At 51.2% G+C, this 24,431-nt stretch overlaps 1 protein-coding gene across 1 annotated transcript in view; it reads left to right on the forward strand.

Annotated features, from left to right (window-relative positions):
- Positions 1-24,431, forward strand: part of LOC142696308 (cytochrome P450 11B, mitochondrial-like) — a 95,389-nt gene that overhangs the window by 48,073 nt on the left and 22,885 nt on the right. The window contains exon 7 of the mRNA XM_075847638.1: positions 14,957-15,035. Coding sequence (XP_075703753.1) covers positions 14,957-15,035 — 79 coding nt within the window. The remainder of the gene's footprint in view (positions 1-14,956; positions 15,036-24,431) is intronic.

Here is a 24,431-nt window from a genome sequence, read left to right on the forward strand (position 1 = left end):
TAATCTTTATATACATATTATAGGATGATAGTGAAACAGTTGATAATCTTTATATACATATTATAGGATGATAGTGAAATGGTTAATAATCGTTATATACATATTATAGGATGATAGTGAAACAGTTAATAATCGTTATATACATATTATAGGATGATAGTGAAACAGTTAATAATCTTTATATACATATTATAGGATGATAGTGAAACAGTTAATAATCGTTATTTACATATTATAGGATGATAGTGAAACAGTTAATAATCGTTATTTACATATTATAGGATGATAGTGAAACAGTTAATAATCGTTATTTACATATTATAGGATGATAGTGAAATGGTTAATAATCGTTATTTACATATTATAGGATGATAGTGAAACAGTTAATAATCTTTATATACATATTATAGTATGGGCGAGCAGCGATGCCTCATTTATCTGTTCTCTCCGGCAGGATGTGACTGGGTGCGGGCGGCGAACAGCGATGTCTAATTTTTCTGTTCCCTCCAGCAGGATGTGACTGGGTGCGGGCGGCGAGCAGCGATGTCTCATTTATCTGTTCTCTCCGGCGGGATGTGACTGGGTGCGGGCGGTGAGCAGCGATGTCTCATTTATCTGTTCTCTCCGGCTGGATGTGTCAGGGTGCGGGCGGCGAGCAGCGATGTCTCATTTATCTCTTCTCTCCGGCGGGATGTGACTGGGTGCGGGCGGCGAACAGCGATGTCTCATTTATCTGTTCCCTCCGGCGGGATGTGACTGGGTGCGGGCGGCGAGCAGCGATGTCTCATTTATCTGTTCCCTCCGGCGGGATGTGACTGGGTGCGGGCGGCGAGCAGCGATGTCTCATTTATCTGTTCTCTCCGGCTGGATGTGTCAGGGTGCGGGCGGCGAGCAGCGATGTCTCATTTATCTCTTCTCTCCGGCGGGATGTGACTGGGTGCGGGCGGCGAGCAGCGATGTCTCATTTTTCTGTTCCCTCCGGCGGGATGTGACTGGGTGCGGGCGGCGAGCAGCGATGTCTTATTTATCTGTTCCCTCCGGCGGGATGTGAGTGGGTGCGGGCGGCGAGCAGCGATGTCTCATTTATCTGTTCCCTCCGGCGGGATGTGACTGGGTGCGGGCGGCGAGCAGCGATGTCTCATTTATCTGTTCCCTCCGGCGGGATGTGACTGGGTGCGGGCGGCGAGCAGCGATGTCTCATTTATCTGTTCCCTCCGGCGGGATGTGACTGGGTGCGGGCGGCGAGCAGCGATGTCTCATTTATCTGTTCCCTCCGGCGGGATGTGACTGGGTGCGGGTGGCGAGCAGCGATGTCTCATTTATCTCTTCCCTCCGGCGGGATGTGACTGGGTGCGGCCGGCGAGCAGCGATGTCTCATTTATCTGTTCCCTCCGGCGGGATGTGATTGGGTGCGGGCGGCGAGCAGCGATGTCTTATTTATCTGTTCCCTCCGGCAGGATGTGACTGGGTGCGGGTGGCGAGCAGCGATGTCTCATTTATCTGTTCCCTCCGGCGGGATGTGACTGGGTGCGGGCGGCGAGCAGCGATGCCTCTCTTATCTGTTCCCTCCAGCAGGATGTGACAGGGTGCGGGCAGCGAGCAGCGATGTCTCATTTATCTGTTCCCTCCGGCGGGATGTGACTGGGTGCGGGCGGCGAGCAGCGATGTCTCTTTTATCTGTTCCCTCCAGCAGGATGTGACTGGGTGCGGGCAGCGAGCAGCGATGCCTCATTTATCTCTTCCCTCCGGCGGGATGTGACTGGGTGCGGGTGGCGAGCAGCGATGTCTCATTTATCTGTTCCCTCCGGCGGGATGTGACTGGGTGCGGGCGGTGAGCAGCGATGTCTCATTTATCTCTTCCCTCCGGCGGGATGTGACTGGGTGCGGGTGGCGAGCAGCGATGTCTCATTTATCTGTTCCCTCCGGCGGGATGTGACTGGGTGCGGGCGGTGAGCAGCGATGTCTCATTTATCTGTTCCCTCCGGCGGGATGTGACTGGGTGCGGGCGGTGAGCAGCGATGTCTCATTTATCTGTTCCCTCCGGCGGGATGTGACTGGGTGCGGCCGGCGAGCAGCGATGTCTCATTTATCTCTTCCCTCCGGCGGGATGTGACTGGGTGCGGCCGGCGAGCAGCGATGCCTCATTTATCTCTTCCCTCCGGCGGGATGTGACTGGGTGCGGGCGGCGAGCAGCGATGTCTCATTTATCTCTTCCCTCCGGCAGGATGTGACTGGGTGCGGCCGGCGAGCAGCGATGCCTCATTTATCTCTTCCCTCCGGCAGGATGTGACAGGGTGCAGGCGGCGAGCAGCGATGTCTCATTTATCTCTTCCCTCCGGCGGGATGTGACTGGGTGCGGCCGGCGAGCAGCGATGCCTCTTTTATCTCTTCCCTCCGGCAGGATGTGACAGGGTGCAGGCGGCGAGCAGCGATGTCTCATTTATCTCTTCCCTCCGGCGGGATGTGACTGGGTGCGGCCGGCGAGCAGCGATGCCTCTTTTATCTGTTCCCTCCAGCAGGATGTGACTGGGTGCGGGCGGCGAGCAGCGATGTCTCATTTATCTGTTCCCTCCGGCGGGATGTGACTGGGTGCGGGCGGCGAGCAGCGATGCCTCATTTATCTCTTCCCTCTGGCGGGATGTGACTGGGTGCGGCCGGCGAGCAGCGATGCCTCATTTATCTCTTCCCTCCGGCGGGATGTGACTGGGTGCGGGCGGCGAGCAGCGATGCCTCATTTATCTCTTCCCTCCGGCGGGATGTGACTGGGTGCGGGTGGCGAGCAGCAATGTCTCATTTATCTGTTCCCTCCGGCGGGATGTGACTGGGTGCGGGTGGCGAGCAGCGATGCCTCATTTATCTCTTCCCTCCGGCAGGATGTGACAGGGTGCAGGCGGCGAGCAGCGATGTCTCATTTATCTCTTCCCTCCGGCGGGATGTGACTGGGTGCGGCCGGCGAGCAGCGATGCCTCTTTTATCTGTTCCCTCCAGCAGGATGTGACTGGGTGCGGGCGGCGAGCAGCGATGTCTCATTTATCTGTTCCCTCCGGCGGGATGTGACTGGGTGCGGGCGGCGAGCAGCGATGTCTTATTTATCTGTTCCCTCCGGCAGGATGTGACTGGGTGCGGGCGGCGAGCAGCGATGTCTCATTTATCTCTTCCCTCCGGCGGGATGTGACTGGGTGCGGGCGGCGAGCAGCGATGTCTCATTTATCTGTTCTCTCCGGCGGGATGTGACTGGGTGCGGCCGGCGAGCAGCGATGCCTCATTTATCTCTTCCCTCCGGCAGGATGTGACTGGGTGCGGGCGGAGAGCAGCGATGTCTCATTTATCTCTTCCCTCCGGCAGGATGTGACTGGGTGCGGACGGCGAGCAGCGATGCCTCATTTATCTCTTCCCTCCGGCAGGATGTGACTGGGTGCGGGCGGCGAGCAGCGATGTCTCATTTATCTGTTCTCTCCGGCTGGATGTGACTGGGTGCGGGCGGCGAGCAGCGATGTCTCATTTATCTGTTCCCTCCGGCGGGATGTGACTGGGTGCGGGTGGCGAGCAGCGATGTCTTATTTATCTGTTCCCTCCGGCAGGATGTGACTGGGTGCGGGCGGCGAGCAGCGATGTCTCATTTATCTGTTCTCTCTGGCGGGATGTGACTGGGTGCGGGTGGCGAGCAGCGATGTCTCATTTATCTGTTCCCTCCGGCGGGATGTGACAGGGTGCGGGTGGCGAGCAGCGATGTCTCATTTATCTGTTCTCTCCGGCGGGATGTGACTGGGTGCGGGCGGCGAGCAGCGATGTCTCATTTATCTGTTCTCTCCGGCGGGATGTGACTGGGTGCGGGTGGCGAGCAGCGATGTCTCATTTATCTGTTCCCTCCGGCAGGATGTGACTGGGTGCGGGCGGCGAGCAGCGATGTCTTATTTATCTGTTCCCTCCGGCAGGATGTGACTGGGTGCGGGCGGCGAGCAGCGATGCCTCTTTTATCTGTTCCCTCCAGCAGGATGTGACAGGGTGCGGGCGGCGAGCAGCGATGTCTCATTTATCTGTTCTCTCCGGCGGGATGTGACTGGGTGCGGGCGGCGAGCAGCGATGCCTCTTTTATCTGTTCCCTCCAGCAGGATGTGACAGGGTGCGGGCGGCGAGCAGCGATGTCTCATTTATCTGTTCTCTCCGGCGGGATGTGACTGGGTGCGGGCGGCGAGCAGCGATGTCTCATTTATATGTTCCCTCCGGCGGGATGTGACTGGGTGCGGGTAGCGAGCAGCGATGTCTCATTTATCTGTTCCCTCCGGCGGGATGTGACTGGGTGCGGGCGGTGAGCAGCGATGTCTCATTTATCTGTTCCCTCCGGCGGGATGTGACTGGGTGCGGGCGGCGAGCAGCGATGTCTTATTTATCTGTTCCCTCTGGCAGGATGTGACTGGGTGCGGCCGGCGAGCAGCGATGCCTCATTTATCTCTTCCCTCCGGCGGGATGTGACCGGGTGCAGGCGGCGAGCAGCGATGTCTCATTTATCTCTTCCCTCCGGCAGGATGTGACTGGGTGCAGGCGGCGAGCAGCGATGTCTCATTTATCTCTTCCCTCCGGCAGGATGTGACTGGGTGCAGGCGGCGAGCAGCGATGTCTCATTTATCTCTTCCCTCCGGCAGGATGTGACTGGGTGCAGGCGGCGAGCAGCGATGCCTCATTTATCTCTTCCCTCCGGCGGGATGTGACTGGGTGCGGCCGGCGAGCAGCGATGCCTCATTTATCTCTTCCCTCCGGCGGGATGTGTCAGGGTGCGGGCGGCGAGCAGCGATGTCTCATTTATCTGTTCCCTCCGGCGGGATGTGTCAGGGTGCGGGCGGCGAGCAGCGATGTCTCATTTATCTGTTCCCTCCGGCGGGATGTGACTGGGTGCGGGTGGCGAGCAGCGATGCCTCATTTATCTGTTCCCTCCGGCAGGATGTGACAGGGTGCGGGCGGCGAGCAGCGATGTCTCATTTATCTGTTCCCTCCGGTGGGATGTGACAGGGTGCGGGCGGCGAGCAGCGATGTCTCATTTATCTGTTCCCTCCGGCGGAATGTGACTGGGTGCGGGCGGCGAGCAGCGATGTCTTATTTATCTGTTCTCTCCGGCTGGATGTGACTGGGTGCGGGCGGCGAGCAGCGATGCCTCATTTATCTGTTCTCTCCGGCTGGATGTGACTGGGTGCGGGCGGCGAGCAGCGATGCCTCATTTATCTCTTCCCTCCGGCGGGATGTGACTGGGTGCGGGCGGCGAGCAGCGATGTCTCATTTATCTGTTCCCTCCGGCGGGATGTGACTGGGTGCAGGCGGCGAGCAGCGATGTCTCATTTATATGTTCCCTCCGGCGGGATGTGACTGGGTGCGGGCGGCGAGCAGCGATGCCTCATTTATCTGTTCCCTCCGGCAGGATGTGACTGGGTGCGGGTGGCGAGCAGCGATGTCTCATTTATCTCTTCCCTCCGGCGGGATGTGACTGGGTGCGGACGGCGAGCAGCGATGTCTCATTTATCTCTTCCCTCCGGCGGGATGTGACTGGGTGCGGGTGGCGAGCAGCAATGTCTCATTTATCTGTTCCCTCCGGCGGGATGTGACTGGGTGCGGACGGCGAGCAGCGATACCTCATTTATCTGTTCTCTCCGGCGGGATGTGACAGGGTGCGGGCGGCGAGCAGCGATGTCTCATTTATCTCTTCCCTCCGGCAGGATGTGACTGGGTGCGGCCGGCGAGCAGCGATGCCTCATTTATCTCTTCCCTCCGGCGGGATGTGACTGGGTGCGGGCGGCGAGCAGCGATGCCTCATTTATCTCTTCCCTCCGGCGGGATGTGACTGGGTGCGGCCGGCGAGCAGCGATGCCTCATTTATCTCTTCCCTCCGGCGGGATGTGTCAGGGTGCGGGCGGCGAGCAGCGATGTCTCATTTATCTGTTCCCTCCGGCGGGATGTGTCAGGGTGCGGGCGGCGAGCAGCGATGTCTCATTTATCTGTTCCCTCCGGCGGGATGTGACTGGGTGCGGGTGGCGAGCAGCGATGTCTCATTTATCTGTTCCCTCCGGCGGGATGTGACTGGGTGCGGCCGGCGAGCAGCGATGCCTCATTTATCTCTTCCCTCCGGCGGGATGTGTCAGGGTGCGGGCGGCGAGCAGCGATGTCTCATTTATCTGTTCCCTCCGGCGGGATGTGTCAGGGTGCGGGCGGCGAGCAGCGATGTCTCATTTATCTGTTCCCTCCGGCGGGATGTGACTGGGTGCGGGTGGCGAGCAGCGATGTCTCATTTATCTGTTCCCTCCGGCGGAATGTGACTGGGTGCGGGCGGCGAGCAGCGATGTCTCATTTATCTGTTCCCTCCGGCGGGATGTGACTGGGTGCGGGTGGCGAGCAGCGATGTCTCATTTATCTGTTCCCTCCGGCGGAATGTGACTGGGTGCGGGCGGCGAGCAGCGATGTCTTATTTATCTGTTCTCTCCGGCTGGATGTGACTGGGTGCGGGCGGCGAGCAGCGATGCCTCATTTATCTGTTCCCTCTGGCGGGATGTGACTGGGTGCGGGCGGCGAGCAGCGATGCCTCATTTATCTGTTCTCTCCGGCTGGATGTGACTGGGTGCGGGCGGCGAGCAGCGATGCCTCATTTATCTGTTCCCTCCGGCGGGATGTGACTGGGTGCGGGTGGCGAGCAGCGATGCCTCATTTATCTGTTCTCTCCGGCGGGATGTGACTGGGTGCGGGTGGCGAGCAGCGATGCCTCATTTATCTGTTCCCTCCGGCGGGATGTGACTGGGTGCGGGCGGTGAGCAGCGATGTCTCATTTATCTGTTCTCTCCGGCTGGATGTGACTGGGTGCGGGCGGCGAGCAGCGATGCCTCATTTATCTGTTCCCTCCGGCGGGATGTGACTGGGTGCGGGCGGCGAGCAGCGATGTCTCATTTATCTGTTCTCTCCGGCTGGATGTGACTGGGTGCGGGCGGCGAGCAGCGATGCCTCATTTATCTGTTCCCTCCGGCAGGATGTGACTGGGTGCGGGTGGCGAGCAGCGATGTCTCATTTATCTCTTCCCTCCGGCGGGATGTGACTGGGTGCGGGTGGCGAGCAGCAATGTCTCATTTATCTGTTCCCTCCGGCGGGATGTGACTGGGTGCGGACGGCGAGCAGCGATGCCTCATTTATCTGTTCCCTCCGGCGGGATGTGTCAGGGTGCGGGCGGCGAGCAGCGATGTCTCATTTATCTGTTCCCTCCGGCGGGATGTGTCAGGGTGCGGGCGGCGAGCAGCGATGTCTCATTTATCTGTTCTCTCCGGCTGGATGTGACTGGGTGCAGGCGGCGAGCAGCGATGCCTCATTTATATGTTCCCTCCGGCGGGATGTGACTGGGTGCGGCCGGCGAGCAGCGATGCCTCATTTATCTGTTCCCTCCGGCGGGATGTGACTGGGTGCGGGTGGCGAGCAGCGATGTCTCATTTATCTGTTCCCTCCGGCGGGATGTGACTGGGTGCGGGTGGCGAGCAGCGATGTCTCATTTATCTCTTCCCTCCGGCGGGATGTGAGTGGGTGCGGGCGGCGAGCAGCGATGCCTCATTTATCTGTTCTCTCCGGCTGGATGTGACTGGGTGCGGGCGGCGAGCAGCGATGCCTCATTTATCTGTTCCCTCCGGCGGGATGTGACTGGGTGCAGGCGGCGAGCAGCGATGTCTCATTTATCTGTTCCCTCCGGCGGAATGTGACTGGGTGCAGGCGGCGAGCAGCGATGCCTCATTTATCTGTTCCCTCCGGCGGGATGTGACAGGGTGCGGGCGGCGAGCAGCGATGTCTCATTTATCTGTTCCCTCCGGCGGAATGTGACTGGGTGCGGGCGGCGAGCAGCGATGTCTCATTTATCTGTTCCCTCCGGCGGAATGTGACTGGGTGCAGGCGGCGAGCAGCGATGCCTCATTTATCTGTTCCCTCCGGCGGGATGTGACAGGGTGCGGGCGGCGAGCAGCGATGTCTCATTTATCTGTTCCCTCCGGCGGAATGTGACTGGGTGCGGGCGGCGAGCAGCGATGTCTCATTTATCTGTTCCCTCCGGCTGGATGTGACTGGGTGCGGGCGGCGAGCAGCGATGCCTCATTTATCTGTTCCCTCCGGCGGGATGTGACTGGGTGCAGGCGGCGAGCAGCGATGTCTCATTTATCTGTTCCCTCCGGCGGGATGTGACTGGGTGCAGGCGGCGAGCAGCGATGCCTCATTTATCTGTTCCCTCCGGCGGGATGTGACAGGGTGCGGGCGGCGAGCAGCGATGTCTCATTTATCTGTTCCCTCCGGCGGAATGTGACTGGGTGCGGGCGGCGAGCAGCGATGTCTCATTTATCTGTTCCCTCCGGCGGGATGTGACTGGGTGCAGGCGGCGAGCAGCGATGTCTCATTTATCTGTTCCCTCCGGCGGGATGTGACTGGGTGCAGGCGGCGAGCAGCTATGCCTCATTTATCTGTTCCCTCCGGCGGGATGTGACAGGGTGCGGGCGGCGAGCAGCGATGTCTCATTTATCTGTTCCCTCCGGCGGAATGTGACTGGGTGCGGGCGGCGAGCAGCGATGTCTCATTTATCTGTTCCCTCCGGCGGGATGTGACTGGGTGCGGGTGGCGAGCAGCGATGTCTCATTTATCTGTTCTCTCCGGCGGGATGTGACTGGGTGCGGGTGGCGAGCAGCGATGTCTTATTTATCTGTTCCCTCCGGCGGGATGTGACTGGGTGCGGGTGGCGAGCAGCGATGGCGAAGTACTGAGTTCAGGCTGGTAGGGAACAAGGGCCTCATGGCATGAAAGGAGACATAATAAACGGTCAAGTCATTTGGAGGGACTGAAGGATGGCCGAGGTCCTTGCTGTGCTGACGTGGTCGGTCCTGAGGACCAGTGGGGGATATTGCACCCACTTTATCCAGACTCTCCATATGCCGAGATATAGAAAATGAATGTCTGTCCGTGTGCTGCACCAACTTTCTATGTAAATCCTGCCTATCACTCTACGAAACCGCTGGGGACATTACCGGTGTGTCCTGAAGACCGCTATGAGTAGTGGGGGAGGTCCCTAACCGGGCTTCAGACTATGTAAGAAATGACGGCGGCTGCTTGATAAACGATTGTACCGCTGTCTGACGCTCGTGCGGTTCATTATGAAACAAATGCGAGAGGTCGTAACGTGTGAGAGCGACTGAGTTGTGGCGTAAGAAGTGCACGGCGTGGCGTTTTTATAACTACCCCCAGCAGAGCGACAATGTGGGACCTCACACGCTGAATATTATGATTAGCGGATCCCTCTAAGTAATGGAGACTCATCGACTGTTAAAATACCCAAACGTGAGGCACAAAACCACCGCGGGGGAAGCCCCAGGCACTAAATATCATCATTTGGGACCGGATAACACAAAGTAACGCCTGCTCAGTGGTAAAGTGCCAAATTAGCGTCTAACCCGGCCTGGCATGAGATATTGCTGGGTCTCTACAGAGCATCAGTCCCACAATAGTCCTTGTAAATAGCAGTAAATATTGGACTATATACAGCACGCCTGCCGGGAAAACGACTGCGGGACTTTATCATTTGTAAACACTTTAACTATTTCTTGTAAATGCCGTATCTATGAAAGGTTTCTCTGTCTAGGGGGCTACGAGTTCAAGTCCGACCCACCGGCCGTGTAATGACCCTTATTAGTCTGTTAGTCCACACGATTCCATAATCAGGCTGCGGAGATAATTACCTGCTCCACTATGATATGACTGTGCTGAGATACAGGGACCAGGACTATTATATAACTATTCTGAGATACAGGGTCCAGGACTATTATATGACTGTGCTAAGATACAGGGACCAGGACTATTATATGACTGTGCTGAGATACAGGGACCAGGACTATTATATGACTGTGCTAAGATACAGGGACCAGGACTATTATATGACTGTGCTGAGATACAGGGACCAGGACTATTATATGACTGTGCTGAGATACAGGGACCAGGACTATTATATGACTGTGCTGAGATACAGGATCCAGGACTATTATATGACTGTCCTGAGATACAGGGTCCACGACTATTATATGACTGTGCTGAGATACAGGGTCCAGGACTATTATATGACTGTGCTGAGATACAGGGTCCAGGACTATTATATGACTGTGCTGAGATACAGGGACCAGGACTATTATATGACTGTCCTGAGATACAGGGTCCAGGACTATTATATGACTGTGCGGAGGTACAGGTTCCAGGACTATTATATGACTGTGCGGAGATACAGGGACCAGGACTGTTATGCAACTGTCCTGAGATACAGGGTATATAATGTAACACTGTAGGTACTGTATATAATGTAGAACTGTGTATAATGTAGGCACTGTATATAATGTAGGCAATGTATATAATGTAGGTACTGTATATAATGTAGCACTGTATATAATGTAGGTACTGTATATAGTATAGGCAATGTATATAATGTAGCACTGTATATAATGTAGCACTGTATATAATGTAGGCACTGTATATAATGTAGCACTGTATATAATGTAGGCACTGTATATATTGTAGCACTGTATATGATGTAGGCTTTGTATATAATATAGCACTGTATATAATGTAGGCTTTGTATATAATGTAGCACTGTATATAATGTAGGCACTGTATATAATGTAGCACTGTATATCATGTAGGCAATGTATATAATGTAGATACTGTATATAATGTATCACTGTATATAATGTAGCACTGTATATAATGTAGGTAATGTAGACACTGTATATAATGTAGATCCTGTATATAATGTGGCACTGTAGATAATGTAGCACTGTATATAATGTAGGCAGTGTATATAATGCAGTACTGTATATAATGTAGACTTTGTATATAATGGAGCTGTAATGATAGGGGTAGGGAAACGGTCAAGTGAGCCCTAATCTACCCGCCACTCTGTCCCTGCCTACTTGCAACGACCCGCCCTAGGCGACGGGGTACAACTGGGCGGCGGTCCCTACGCTCAGTAAGTGCACGAGACAAACAGACAAGGGTACACAAAGCTAAGGGAAATGGGGCAGTTGCCCACGGCAACACCGTGAGCAACAAGAATGGTGAACGAGCCGAGTCAAAACCAGGAGTGCACAAGGTACCAAACGCAGAGCAGGAGAGTAGTCAGTAAGCCAGGGTCAGTATGGAGCAGGATCAAATAGTCAGAAGCTGTAGCTGGGCCAGGAAACCACACGAGAAGAATCACAAGCAAAGGAGGAACAGGAAAGGCAGGTATAAAAAACAGAGGGCGGGAGCTAGCTGAGTCTGACCAGGCTGCGATAGGCTCTCCCACTCCTAAGCCTGCCATCCTGAGTGGTGGAAGCTGGAGTCAGTCTCAGAGACATAGACTCAGGTGCAGACTGATTACCTATGGGCGTTAACCCCGCTGTGCCTGGCAGATCCTTTACAGTAGCACTGCAGATAATGTAGGCACTGTATATAGTGTAGGCACTGTATATAATGTAGGCAATGTATATAATGTAGGCACTGTATATAATGTAGGCACTGTATATAATGTAGCACTGTATATAATGTAGGTACTGTATGTAGTATAGGCAATGTATATAATGTAGGCAATGTATATAATGTAGCACTGTATATAATGTAGGCACTGTATATAATGTAGGCACTGTATATAATGTAGCACTGTATATATTGTAGCACTGTAGATCATGTAGGCACTGTATATAATGTAGGCTTTGTATATAATGTAGCACTGTAGATAATGTAGGCACTGTATATAATGTAGCACTGTATATCATGTAGGCAATGTATATAATGTAGATACTGTATATAATGTAGATACTGTATATAACGTAGCACTGTGTATAATATAGCACTGTATATAATGTAGGTACTGTATATAGTATAGGCAATGTATATAATGTAGGCACTGTATATAATGTAGCACTGTATATAATGTAGGCACTGTATATAATGTAGCACTGTATATATTGTAGCACTGTAGATCATGTAGGCACTGTATATAATTTAGGCTTTGTATATAATGTAGCACTGTAGATAATGATGGCACTGTATATAATGTAGCACTGTATATAATGTAGACACTGTATATAATGTAGATACTGTATATAATGCAGCACTGTATATAATGTAGATACTGTATATAATGCAGCACTGTATATATTGTAGCACTGTAGATCATGTAGGCACTGTATATAATGTAGGCTTTGTATATAATGTAGCACTGTATATAATGTAGACACTGTATATAATGTAGATACTGTATATAATGTAGCACTGTATATAATGTAGCACTGTATATAATGTAGATACTGTATATAATGCAGCACTGTATATAATGTAGGTAATGTAGACACTGTATATAATGTAGACCCTGTATATAATGTAGATCCTGTATATAATGTGGCACTGTAGATAATGTAGCACTGTAGATAATGTAGGCAATGTATATAATGCAGCACTGTAATATAATGCAGCACGGTATATAATGCAGGCTTTGTATATAATGCAGCACTGTATATAATGTAGATACTGTATATAATGCAGCACTGTATATAATGTAGCACTGTATATAATGTAGGTAATGTAGACACTGTATATAATGTAGATCCTGTATATAATGTGGCACTGTAGATAATGTAGATACTGTATATAATGTGGCACTGTAGATAATGTAGATACTGTATATAATGCAGCACGGTATATAATGCAGCACTGTATATAATGTAGATACTGTATATAATGCAGCACGGTATATAATGCAGCACTGTATATAATGTAGATACTGTATATAATGCAGCACTGTATATAATGTAGCACTGTATATAATGTAGATCCTGTATATAATGTGGCACTGTAGATAATGTAGATACTGTATATAATGCAGCACTGTATATAATGCAGGCTTTGTATATAATGCAGCACTGTATATAATGTAGATACTGTATATAATGCAGCACTGTATATAATGTAGATACTGTATATAATGCAGCACTGTATATAATGTAGCACTGTATATAATGTAGGTAATGTAGGCACTGTATATAATGTAGATCCTGTATATAATGTGGCACTGTAGATAATGTAGATACTGTATATAATGCAGCACTGTATATAATGCAGGCTTTGTATATAATGCAGCACTGTATATAATGTAGAACTGTATATAATGTAGAACTGTAGGCTTTGTATATAATGTAGGTAATGTATATAATGTCGCACTGTATATAATGTAGGCTTTGTATATAATGTAGATACTGTATATAATGCAGCACTGTATATAATGTAGAACTGTATATAATTTAGATACTGTATATAATGCAGCACTGTATATAATGTAGCACTGTATATAATGTAGAACTGTATATAATTTAGATACTGTATATAATGTAGCACTGTATATAATGTAGCACTGTATATAATGTAGAACTGTATATAATGTAGAACTGTAGGCTTTGTATATAATGCAGCACTGTATATAATGTATGTACTGTATATAATGTAGCACTGTATATAATGTAGATACTGTACATAATGTAGCACTTCAGGCACTCTGCAGGAACCGTATGGCTCTATGTGGCAGTAGTACATTATCTTGACAAGCTATGGCACACTGTGCGGTGTATTATGCAGTGTGTTTCTTGGCATTGTATGTAGTAAATGGGCACTGTATGTGGTAAATGGGCACTGTATGTGGTAAATGGGCGCTGTATGTGGTAAATGGGCGCTGTATGTAGTAAATGGGTGCTGTATGTGGTAAATGGGCGCTGTATGTGGTAAATGGGCGCTGTATGTGATGAATGGGCGCTGTGTGTGGTGAATGGGCACTGTATTTGGTGAATGGGCGCTGTATGTGGTAAATGGGCGCTGTATGTAGTAAATGGGCACTGTATGTGGTAAATGGGCACTGTATGTGGTAAATGGGCGCTGTATGTGGTAAATGGGCGCTGTGTGTGGTAAATGGGCGCTGTATGTGGTAAATGGGCACTGTATGTGGTAAATGGGTGCTGTATGTAGTAAATGGGTGCTGTATGTGGTAAATGGGCGCTGTATGTGGTAAATGGGCTCTGTATGTGATGAATGGGCGCTGTGTGTGGTGAATGGGCGCTGTATGTGGTAAATGGGCGCTGTATGTAGTAAATGGGCACTGTATGTGGTAAATGGGCGCTGTATGTGGTAAATGGGCGCTGTATGTGGTAAATGGGCACTGTATGTGGTAAATGGGCGCTGTATGTGGTAAATGGGCACTGTATGTGGTAAATGGGCGCTGTATGTGGTAAATGGGTGCTGTATGTGGTGAATGGGCGCTGTATGTGGTAAATGGGCACTGTATGTGGTGAATGGGCGCTGTATGTGGTAAATGGGCACTGTATGTGGTGAATGGGCGCTGTATGTGGTGAATGGGCGCTGTATGTGGTAAATGGGCGCTGTATGTGGTAAATGGGCGCTGTATGTGGTAAATGGGCGCTGTATGTGGTAAATGGGCACTGTATGTGGTAAATGGGCACTGTATGTGGTAAATGGGCGCTGTATGTGGTAAATGGGTGCTGTATGTGGTAAATGGGCGCTGTATGTGATAAATGGGCGCTGTATGTGATAAATGGGCCCATGAACATCCGTGTGTAATATTCAACCATACGGACACCATGAACTCCTATGGGCAGAGCGGAGGCCCCATAGAGCATGGAAGAGGTGATGTCACCCGGCGTCATCATCATCCCCCCCAAATGTAGGATTTATCAGACACGTGGCCTAATGGGAAAGCTCTGTACTACATGCATTATATTACATAGACTCTGCATGGAAGGCCCGGCCTCTTTGCAGGGAGCTCCCTGACATAGGTCACATGTAGAAGATCTAAAACAGTTTCATGACAATGTGACCCCTAGATGGCGCTTCCTTACTGGATACTGAGGTATTTCATCTTCTGCTCTGTTGTCTTCAGGTTGTATCCTGTGGGGATCACAGTCCAGAGACATCTGACCAAGGACATAACGCTGCACAACTACCACATTCCCTCCGGGGTGAGACATCCGCCTGTAATGTATCCCAAGTAGGGACAGTGGGGGAGGTGCTGACGTAACAGGATCGGTAAAATGGGGTCACCACAGATGAACAGACAACCCATAACTAGAGAACATATCCCACAAGGACATGTTCTCCACCTATAGATAATGCAATCTTCTAGTCCTGCACCCCATGATTATCATTCTATACCTCCATATTGTCAGCCCCTCCCCCCCTAATACTGTACCTCCATATTCTGTCTCCTCTCCCCCCCCCACACGTCTCATACTGTACCTCCATATTCTGTTCCCCCCCACATCTCATACTGTACCTCCATATTCTGTCTCCTCTACCTCCCCCCCACGTCTCATACGGTACCTCCATATTCTGTCCTCCCCCCCCACACGTCTCATACTGTACCTCCATATTCTGTCTCCTCTACCCCCCCCCACACATCTCATACTGTACCTCCATATTCTGTCTCCTCTCCCCCCACACGTCTCATACTGTACCTCCATATTCTGTTCCCCCCCCCCAAATCTCATACTGTACCTCCATATTCTGTCTCCTCTACCTCCCCCCACGTCTCATACGGTACCTCCATATTCTGTCCTCACCCCACACGTCTCATACTGTACCTCCATATTCTGTCTCCTCTCCCCCCCCACACGTCTCATACTGTACCTCCATATTCTGTTCCCCCCCCCCAAATCTCATACTGTACCTCCATATTCTGTCTCCTCTACCTCCCCCCACGTCTCATACGGTACCTCCATATTCTGTCCTCACCCCACACGTCTCATACTGTACCTCCATATTCTGTCTCCTCTACCCCCCCCCCCACACATCTCATACTGTACCTCCATATTCTGTCTCCTCTCCCCCCCACACGTCTCATACTGTACCTCCATATTCTGTTCCCCCCACATCTCATACTGTACCTCCATATTCTGTCTCCTCTACCCCCCCCCCACATCTCATACTGTACCTCCATATTCTGTCCCCTCTACCCCCACACGTCTCATACTGTACCTCCATATTCTGTCCCCCCATACATCTCATACTGTACCTCCATATTGTCTCCTCTACCCCCACACGTCTCATACTGTACTTCCATATTGTCTCCTCTACCCCCCAACACCTCTCATACTGTACCTCCATATTCTGTCTCCTCTACCCCCCCCGACACCTCTCATTCTGTACCTCCATATTCTGTCCCCCCACATGTCTCATACTGTACCTCCATATTCTGTCCCCTCTACCGCCCAACACCTCTCATACTGTACCTCCATATTCTGTCTCCTCTACCCCCCCCCAAACCTCTCATACTGTACCTCCATATTCTGTTCCCCCCACACCTCTCATACTGTACCTCCATATTATGTCTCCTCTACCACCCACCTCTCATACTGTACTTCCATATTCTGTCTCCTCTACCCCCCACAACTCTCATACTGTACCTCCATATTCTGTCCCCCCATACATCTCATACTGTACCTCCATATTGTCTCCTCTACCCCACACGTCTCATACTGTACTTCCATATTGTCTCCTCTACCCCCCAACACCTCTCATACTGTACCTCCATATTCTGTCTCCTCTACCCCCCCCCAACACCTCTCATACTGTACCTCCATATTCTGTCCCCCCACATCTCATACTGTACCTCCATATTCTGTCCCCCCTCACATGTCTCATACTGTACCTCCATATTCTGTCCCCTCTACCCCCCAACACCTCTCATACTGTACCTCAATATTCTGTCTCCTCTACCCCCTCCCCACACCTCTCATACTGTACCTCCATATTCTGTTCCCCCCACACCTCTCATACTGTACCTCCATATTCTGTCTCCTCTACCACCCACCTCTCATACTGTACCTCCATATTCTGTCTCCTCTACCCCCCCCCACAACTCTCATACTGTACCTCCATATTCTGTTCCACCCACACCTCTCATACTGTACCTCCATAGTCTGTCTCCTCTACCACCCACCTCTCATACTGTACCTCCATATTCTGTCTCCTCTACCCCCCCCCCCACAACTCTCATACTGTACCTCCATATTCTGTCCCCCCATACATCTCATACTGTACCTCCATATTGTCTCCTGTACCCCCACACGTCTCATACTGTACTTCCATATTGTCTCCTCTACCCCCCAACACCTCTCATACTGTACCTCCATATTCTGTCTCCTCTACCCCCCCCCCCAACACCTCTCATACTGTACCTCCATATTCTGTCCCCCCAAATCTCATACTGTACCTCCATATTCTGTTCCCCCCCCCACACGTCTCATACTGTACCTCCATATTCTGTCCCCTCTACCCCCCCAACACATCTCATACTGTAACTCCATATTCTATCTCCTCTACCCCCCACAACTCTCATACTGTACCTCCATATTCTGTTTCCCCCACACCTCTCATACTGAACCTCCATATTCTGTTCCCCCCACAACTCTCATACTGTACCTCCATATTCTGTCCCCCCATACATCTCATACTGTACCTCCATATTGTCTCCTCTACCCCCACACGTCTCATACTGTACTTCCATATTGTCTCCTCTACCCCCCAACACCTCTCATACTGTAACTCCATATTCTGTCTCCTCTACCCCCCCCCAACACCTCTCATACTGTACCTCCATATTCTGTCCCCCCACATCTCATACTGTACCTCCATATTCTGTCCCCCCACACGTCTCATACTGTACCTCCATATTCTGTCCCCTCTACCCCCCAACTCTCATACTGTACCTCCATATTCTGTCTCCTCTACCCCCCCCCCACACCTCTCATACTGTACCTCCATATTCTGTTCCCCCCACACCTCTCATACTGTACCTCCATATTCTGTCTCCTCTACCACCCACCTCTCATACTGTACCTCCATATTCTGTCTCCTCTATCCCTCCACAACTCTCATACTGTACCTCCATATTCTGTCCCCCCATACATCTCATACTGTACCTCCATATTGTCTCCTCTACCCCCACACGTCTCATACTGTACTTCCATATTGTCTCATCTACCCCCCAACACCTCTCATACTGTACATCCATATTCTGTCTCCTCTACCCCCCCCCAACACCTCTCATACTGTACCTCCATATTCTGTCCCCCCACATCTCATACTGTACCTCCATATTCTGTCGTCCGTCCCCCACGTTTCATACTGTACCTCCATATTCTGTCCCCTCTACCCCCCAACACCTCTCATACTGTACCTCCATATTCTGTCTCCTCTACCCCCCCACACCTCTCATACTGTGCCTCCATATTCTGTTCCCCCCACACCTCTCATACTGTACCTCCATATTCTGTCTCCTCTACCACCCACCTCTCATACTGTACCTCCATATTCTGTCTCCTCTACCCCCCACAACTCTCATACTGTACCTCCATATTCTGATCCCCCCACACCTCTCATACTGTACCTCCATATTCTGTTCCCCCCCACAACTCTCATACTGTACCTCCATATTCTGGCTCCTCTACCTCCCCCCCACGTCTCATAAGGTAACTCCATATTCTGTCGTCCCCCCACACGTCTCATACTGTACCTCCATATTCTGTCTCCTCTACCCCCCCCCCACACATCTCATACTGTACCTCCATATTCTGTCTCCTCTCCCCCCCCACACGTCTCATACTGTACCTCCATATTCTGTTCCCCCCCACATCTCATACTGTACCTCCATATTCTGTCTCCTCTACCCCTCCCCACACATCTCATACTGTACCTCCATATTCTGTCCCCTCTACCCCCACACGTCTCATACTGTACCTCCATATTCTGTCCCCCCATACATCTCATACTGTACCTCCATATTGTCTCCTCTACCCCCACACGTCTCATACTGTACTTCCATATTGTCTCCTCTACCCCCCAACACCTCATACTGTACCTCCATATTCTGTCTCCTCTACCCCCCCAACATCTCTCATACTGTACCTCCATATTCTGTCCCCCCACATCTCATACTGTACTTCCATATTCTTTCCCCCCCCCACACGTCTCATACTGTACCTCCATATTCTGTCCCCTCTACCCCCCAACACCTCTCATACTGTACCTCCGTATTCTGTCTCCTCTACCCCCCCCCACACCTCTCATACTGTACCTCTATATTCTGTCTCCTCTACCACCCACCTCTCATACTGTACCTACATATTCTGTCTCCTCTACCCCCCCACAACTCTCATACTGTACCTCCATATTCTGTCCCCCCATACATCTCATACTGTACCTCCATATTGTCTCCTCTACCCCCACACGTCTCATACTGTACTTCCATATTGTCTCCTCTACCCCCCCAACACCTCTCATACTGTACCTCCATATTCTGTCTCCTCTACCCCCCCCCCCAACACCTCTCATACTGTACCTCCATATTCTGTCCCCCCACATCTCATACTGTACCTCCATATTCTGTCCCCCCACACGTCTCATACTGTACCTCCATATTCTGTCCCCCCCCACATGTTTCATACTGTACCTCCATATTCTGTCCCCTCTACCCCCCAACACCTCTCATACTGTACCTCCATATTCTGTCTCCTCTACCCCCCACACCTCTCATACTGTACCTCCATATTCTGTTCCCCCCACACCTCTCATACTGTACCTCCATATTCTGTCTCCTCTACCACCCACCTCTCATACTGTACCTCCATATTCTGTCTCCTCTACCCCCCCCACAACTCTCATACTGTACCTCCATATTCTGATCCCCCCACACCTCTCATACTGTACCTCCATATTCTGTTCCTCCCCACAACTCTCATACTGTACCTCCATATTCTGTCTCCTCTACCTCCCCCCCCACGTCTCATAAGGTAACTCCATATTCTGTCCCCCCCCCCCCCACACGTCTCATACTGTACCTCCATATTCTGTCTCCTCTACCCCCCCCACACATCTCATACTGTACCTCCATATTCTGTCTCCTCTCCCCCCCACACGTCTCATACTGTACCTCCATATTCTGTTCCCCCCCACATCTCATACTGTACCTCCATATTCTGTCTCCTCTACCCCCCCCAACACCTCTCATACTGTACCTCCATATTCTGTCCCCCCACATCTCATACTGTACCTCCATATTCTGTCCCCCCCCACACGTCTCATACTGTACCTCCATATTCTGTCCCCTCTACCCCCCAACACCTCTCATACTGTACCTCAATATTCTGTCTCCTCTACCCCCCCCCCCACACCTCTCATACTGTACCTCCATATTCTGTTCCCCCCACACCTCTCATACTGTACCTCCATATTCTGTCTCCTCTACCACCCACCTCTCATACTGTACCTCCATATTCTGTCTCCTCTACCCCCCCACAACTCTCATACTGTACCTCCATATTCTGTTCCCCCCACACCTCTCATACTGTACCTCCATATTCTGTCTCCTCTACCACCCACCTCTCATACTGTACCTCCATATTCTGTCTCCTCTACGCCCCCACAACTCTCATACTGTACCTCCATATTCTGTCCCCCCATACATCTCATACTGTACCTCCATATTGTCTCCTCTACCCCCCAACACCTCTCATACTGTACCTCCATATTCTGTCTCCTCTACCCCCCCCCCCCACACCTCTCATACTGTGCCTCCATATTCTGTTCCCCCCACACCTCTCATACTGTACCTCCATATTCTGTCTCCTCTACCACCCACCACACCTCTCATACTGTACCTTCTTATTCTGTACCCCCCCACACCTCTTATACTGTACCTCCATATTCTGTCTCCTCTACCACCCACCTCTCATACTGTACCTCCATATTCTGTCTCCTCTACCCCCCACAACTCTCATACTGTACCTCCATATTCTGTCCCCCCATACATCTCATACTGTACCTCCATATTGTCTCCTCTACCCCCACACGTCTCATACTGTACTTCCATATTGTCTCCTCTACCCCCCAACACCTCTCATACTGTACCTCCATATTCTGTCTCCTCTACCCCCCCCCAACACCTCTCATACAGTACCTCCATATTCTGTCCCCCCACATCTCATACTGTACCTCCATATTCTGTCCCCCCCACACGTCTCATACTGTACCTCCATATTCTGTCTCCTCTACCACCCACCTCTCATACTGTACCTCCATATTCTGTCCCCCCCACACGTCTCATACTGTACCTCCATATTCTGTCTCCTCTACCCCCCCCCACAACTCTCATACTGTACCTCCATATTCTGATCCCACCACACCTCTCATACTGTACCTCCATATTCTGTTCCTCCCCACAACTCTCATACTGTACCTCCATATTCTGTCTCCTCTACCTCCCCCCCCCACGTCTCATAAGATAACTCCATATTCTGTCCCCCCCCACACGTCTCATACTGTACCTCCATATTCTGTCTCCTCTACCCCCCCACACATCTCATACTGTACCTCCATATTCTGTCTCCTCTACCCCCCCACACATCTCATACTGTACCTCCATATTCTGTTCCCCCCCACATCTCATACTGTACCTCCATATTCTGTCTCCTCTACCCCCCCCCCCAACACCTCTCATACTGTACCTCCATATTCTGTCCCCCCACATCTCATACTGTACCTCCATATTCTGTCCCCCCCACACGTCTCATACTGTACCTCCATATTCTGTCCCCTCTACCCCCCAACACCTCTCATACTGTACCTCAATATTCTGTCTCCTCTACCCCCCCCCCACACCTCTCATACTGTACCTCCATATTCTGTTCCCCCCACACCTCTCATACTGTACCTCCATATTCTGTCTCCTCTACCCCCCCACAACTCTCATACTGTACCTCCATATTCTGTTCCCCCCACACCTCTCATACTGTACCTCCATATTCTGTCTCCTCTACCCCCCCCCACACCTCTCATACTGTACCTCCATATTCTGTTCCCCCCACACCTCTCATACTGTACCTCCATATTCTGTCTCCTCTACCACCCACCTCTCATACTGTACCTCCATATTCTGTATCCTCTACGCCCCCACAACTCTCATACTGTACCTCCATATTCTGTCCCCCCATACATCTCATACTGTACCTCCATATTGTCTCCTCTACCCCTACACGTCTCATACTGTACTTCCATATTGTCTCCTCTACCCCCCAACACCTCTCATACTGTACCTCCATATTCTGTCTCCTCTACCCCCCAACACCTCTCATACAGTACCTCCATATTCTGTCCCCCCACATCTCATACTGTACCTCCATATTCTGTCCCCCCCCACACGTCTCATACTGTACCTCCATATTCTGTCCCCTCTACCCCCCAACACCTCTCATACTGTACCTCCATATTGTCTCCTCTACCCCCACACGTCTCATACTGTACTTCCATATTGTCTCCTCTACCCCCCAACACCTCATACTGTACCTCCATATTCTGTCTCCTCTACCCCCCCCAACATCTCTCATACTGTACCTCCATATTGTGTCCCCCCACATCTCATACTGTACCTCCATATTCTTTCCACCCCACACGTCTCATACTGTACCTCCATATTCTGTCCCCTCTACCCCCCAACACCTCTCATACTGTACCTCCGTATTCTGTCTCCTCTACCCCCCCCCCCACACCTCTCATACTGTACCTCCATATTCTGTTCCCCCCCACACCTCTCATACTGTACCTCCATATTCTGTCTCCTCTACCACCCACCTCTCATACTGTACCTCCATATTCTGTCTCCTCTACCCCCCCCCCACAACTCTCATACTGTACCTCCATATTCTGTCCCCCCATACATCTCATACTGTACCTCCATATTGTCTCCTCTACCCCCACACGTCTCATAATGTACTTCCATATTCTGTCTCCTCTACCCCCCCAACACCTCTCATACTGTACCTCCATATTCTGTCCCCCCCCACAAGTTTCATACTGTACCTCCATATTCTGTCCCCTCTACCCCCCAACACCTCTCATACTGTACCTCCATATTCTGTCTCCTCTACCCCCCCACACCTCTCATACTGTACCTCCATATTCTGTTCCCCCCACACCTCTCATACTGTACCTCCATATTCTGTCTCCTCTACCACCCACCTCTCATACTGTACCTCCATATTCTGTCTCCTCTACGCCCCCACAACTCTCATACTGTACCTCCATATTCTGTCCCCCCATACATCTCATACTGTACCTCCATATTGTCTCCTTTACCCCCACACGTCTCATACTGTACTTCCATATTGTCTCCTCTACCCCCCAACACCTCTCATACTGTACCTCCATATTCTGTCTCCTCTACCCCCACCCCAACATCTCTCATACTGTACCTCCATATTCTGTCCCCCCACATCTCATACTGTACCTCCATATTCTGTCCCCCCCCACACTTCTCATACTGTACCTCCATATTCTGTTTCCCCCCACACCTCTCATACTGTACCTCCGTATTCTGTCCCCTCTACCCCCTAACACCTCTGATACTGTACCTCCATATTGTCTCCTCTACCCCCACACGTCTCATACTGTACTTCCATATTGTCTCCTCTACCCCCCAACACCTCATACTGTACCTCCATATTCTGTCTCCTCTACCCCCACCCCAACATCTCTCATACTGTACCTACATATTCTGTCCCCCCACATCTCATACTGTACCTCCATATTCTTTCCCCCCCACACGTCTCATACTGTACCTCCATATTCTGTCCCCTCTACCCCCCAACACCTCTCATACTGTACCTCCGTATTCTGTCTCCTCTACCCCCCCCCACACCTCTCATACTGTACCTCCATATTCTGTTCCCCCCCCACACCTCTCATACTGTACCTCCATATTCTGTCTCCTCTACCACCAACCTCTCATACTGTACCTCCATATTCTGTCTCCTCTACCCCCCCCACAACTCCCATACTGTACCTCCATATTCTGTCCCCCCATACATCTCATACTGTACCTCCATATTGTCTCCTCTACCCCCACACGTCTCATACTGTACCTCCATATTCTGTCTCCTCTACCCCCCCAACACCTCTCATACTGTACCTCCATATTCTGTCCCCCCACATCTCATACTGTACCTCCATATTCTGTCCCCCCCCCACACTTCTCATACTGTACCTCCATATTCTGTCCCCCCCCCCCACATGTCTCATACTGTACCTCCATATTCTGTCCCGCCCCCCACACGTTTCATACTGTACCTCCATATTCTGTCCCCTCTACCCCCCAACACCTCTCATACTGTACCTCCATATTCTGTCTCCTCTACCCCCCCCCCCCACACCTCTCATACTGTACCTCCATATTCTGTTCCCCCCACACCTCTCATACTGTACCTCCATATTCTGTCTCCTCTACCACCCACCTCTCATACTGTACCTCCATATTCTGTCTCCTCTACGCCCCCACAACTCTCATACTGTACCTCCATATTCTG

The sequence above is a fragment of the Rhinoderma darwinii genome (genome assembly GCF_050947455.1).
Source record: "Rhinoderma darwinii isolate aRhiDar2 chromosome 5 unlocalized genomic scaffold, aRhiDar2.hap1 SUPER_5_unloc_53, whole genome shotgun sequence".
Lineage (NCBI taxonomy): Eukaryota > Metazoa > Chordata > Amphibia > Anura > Rhinodermatidae > Rhinoderma > Rhinoderma darwinii.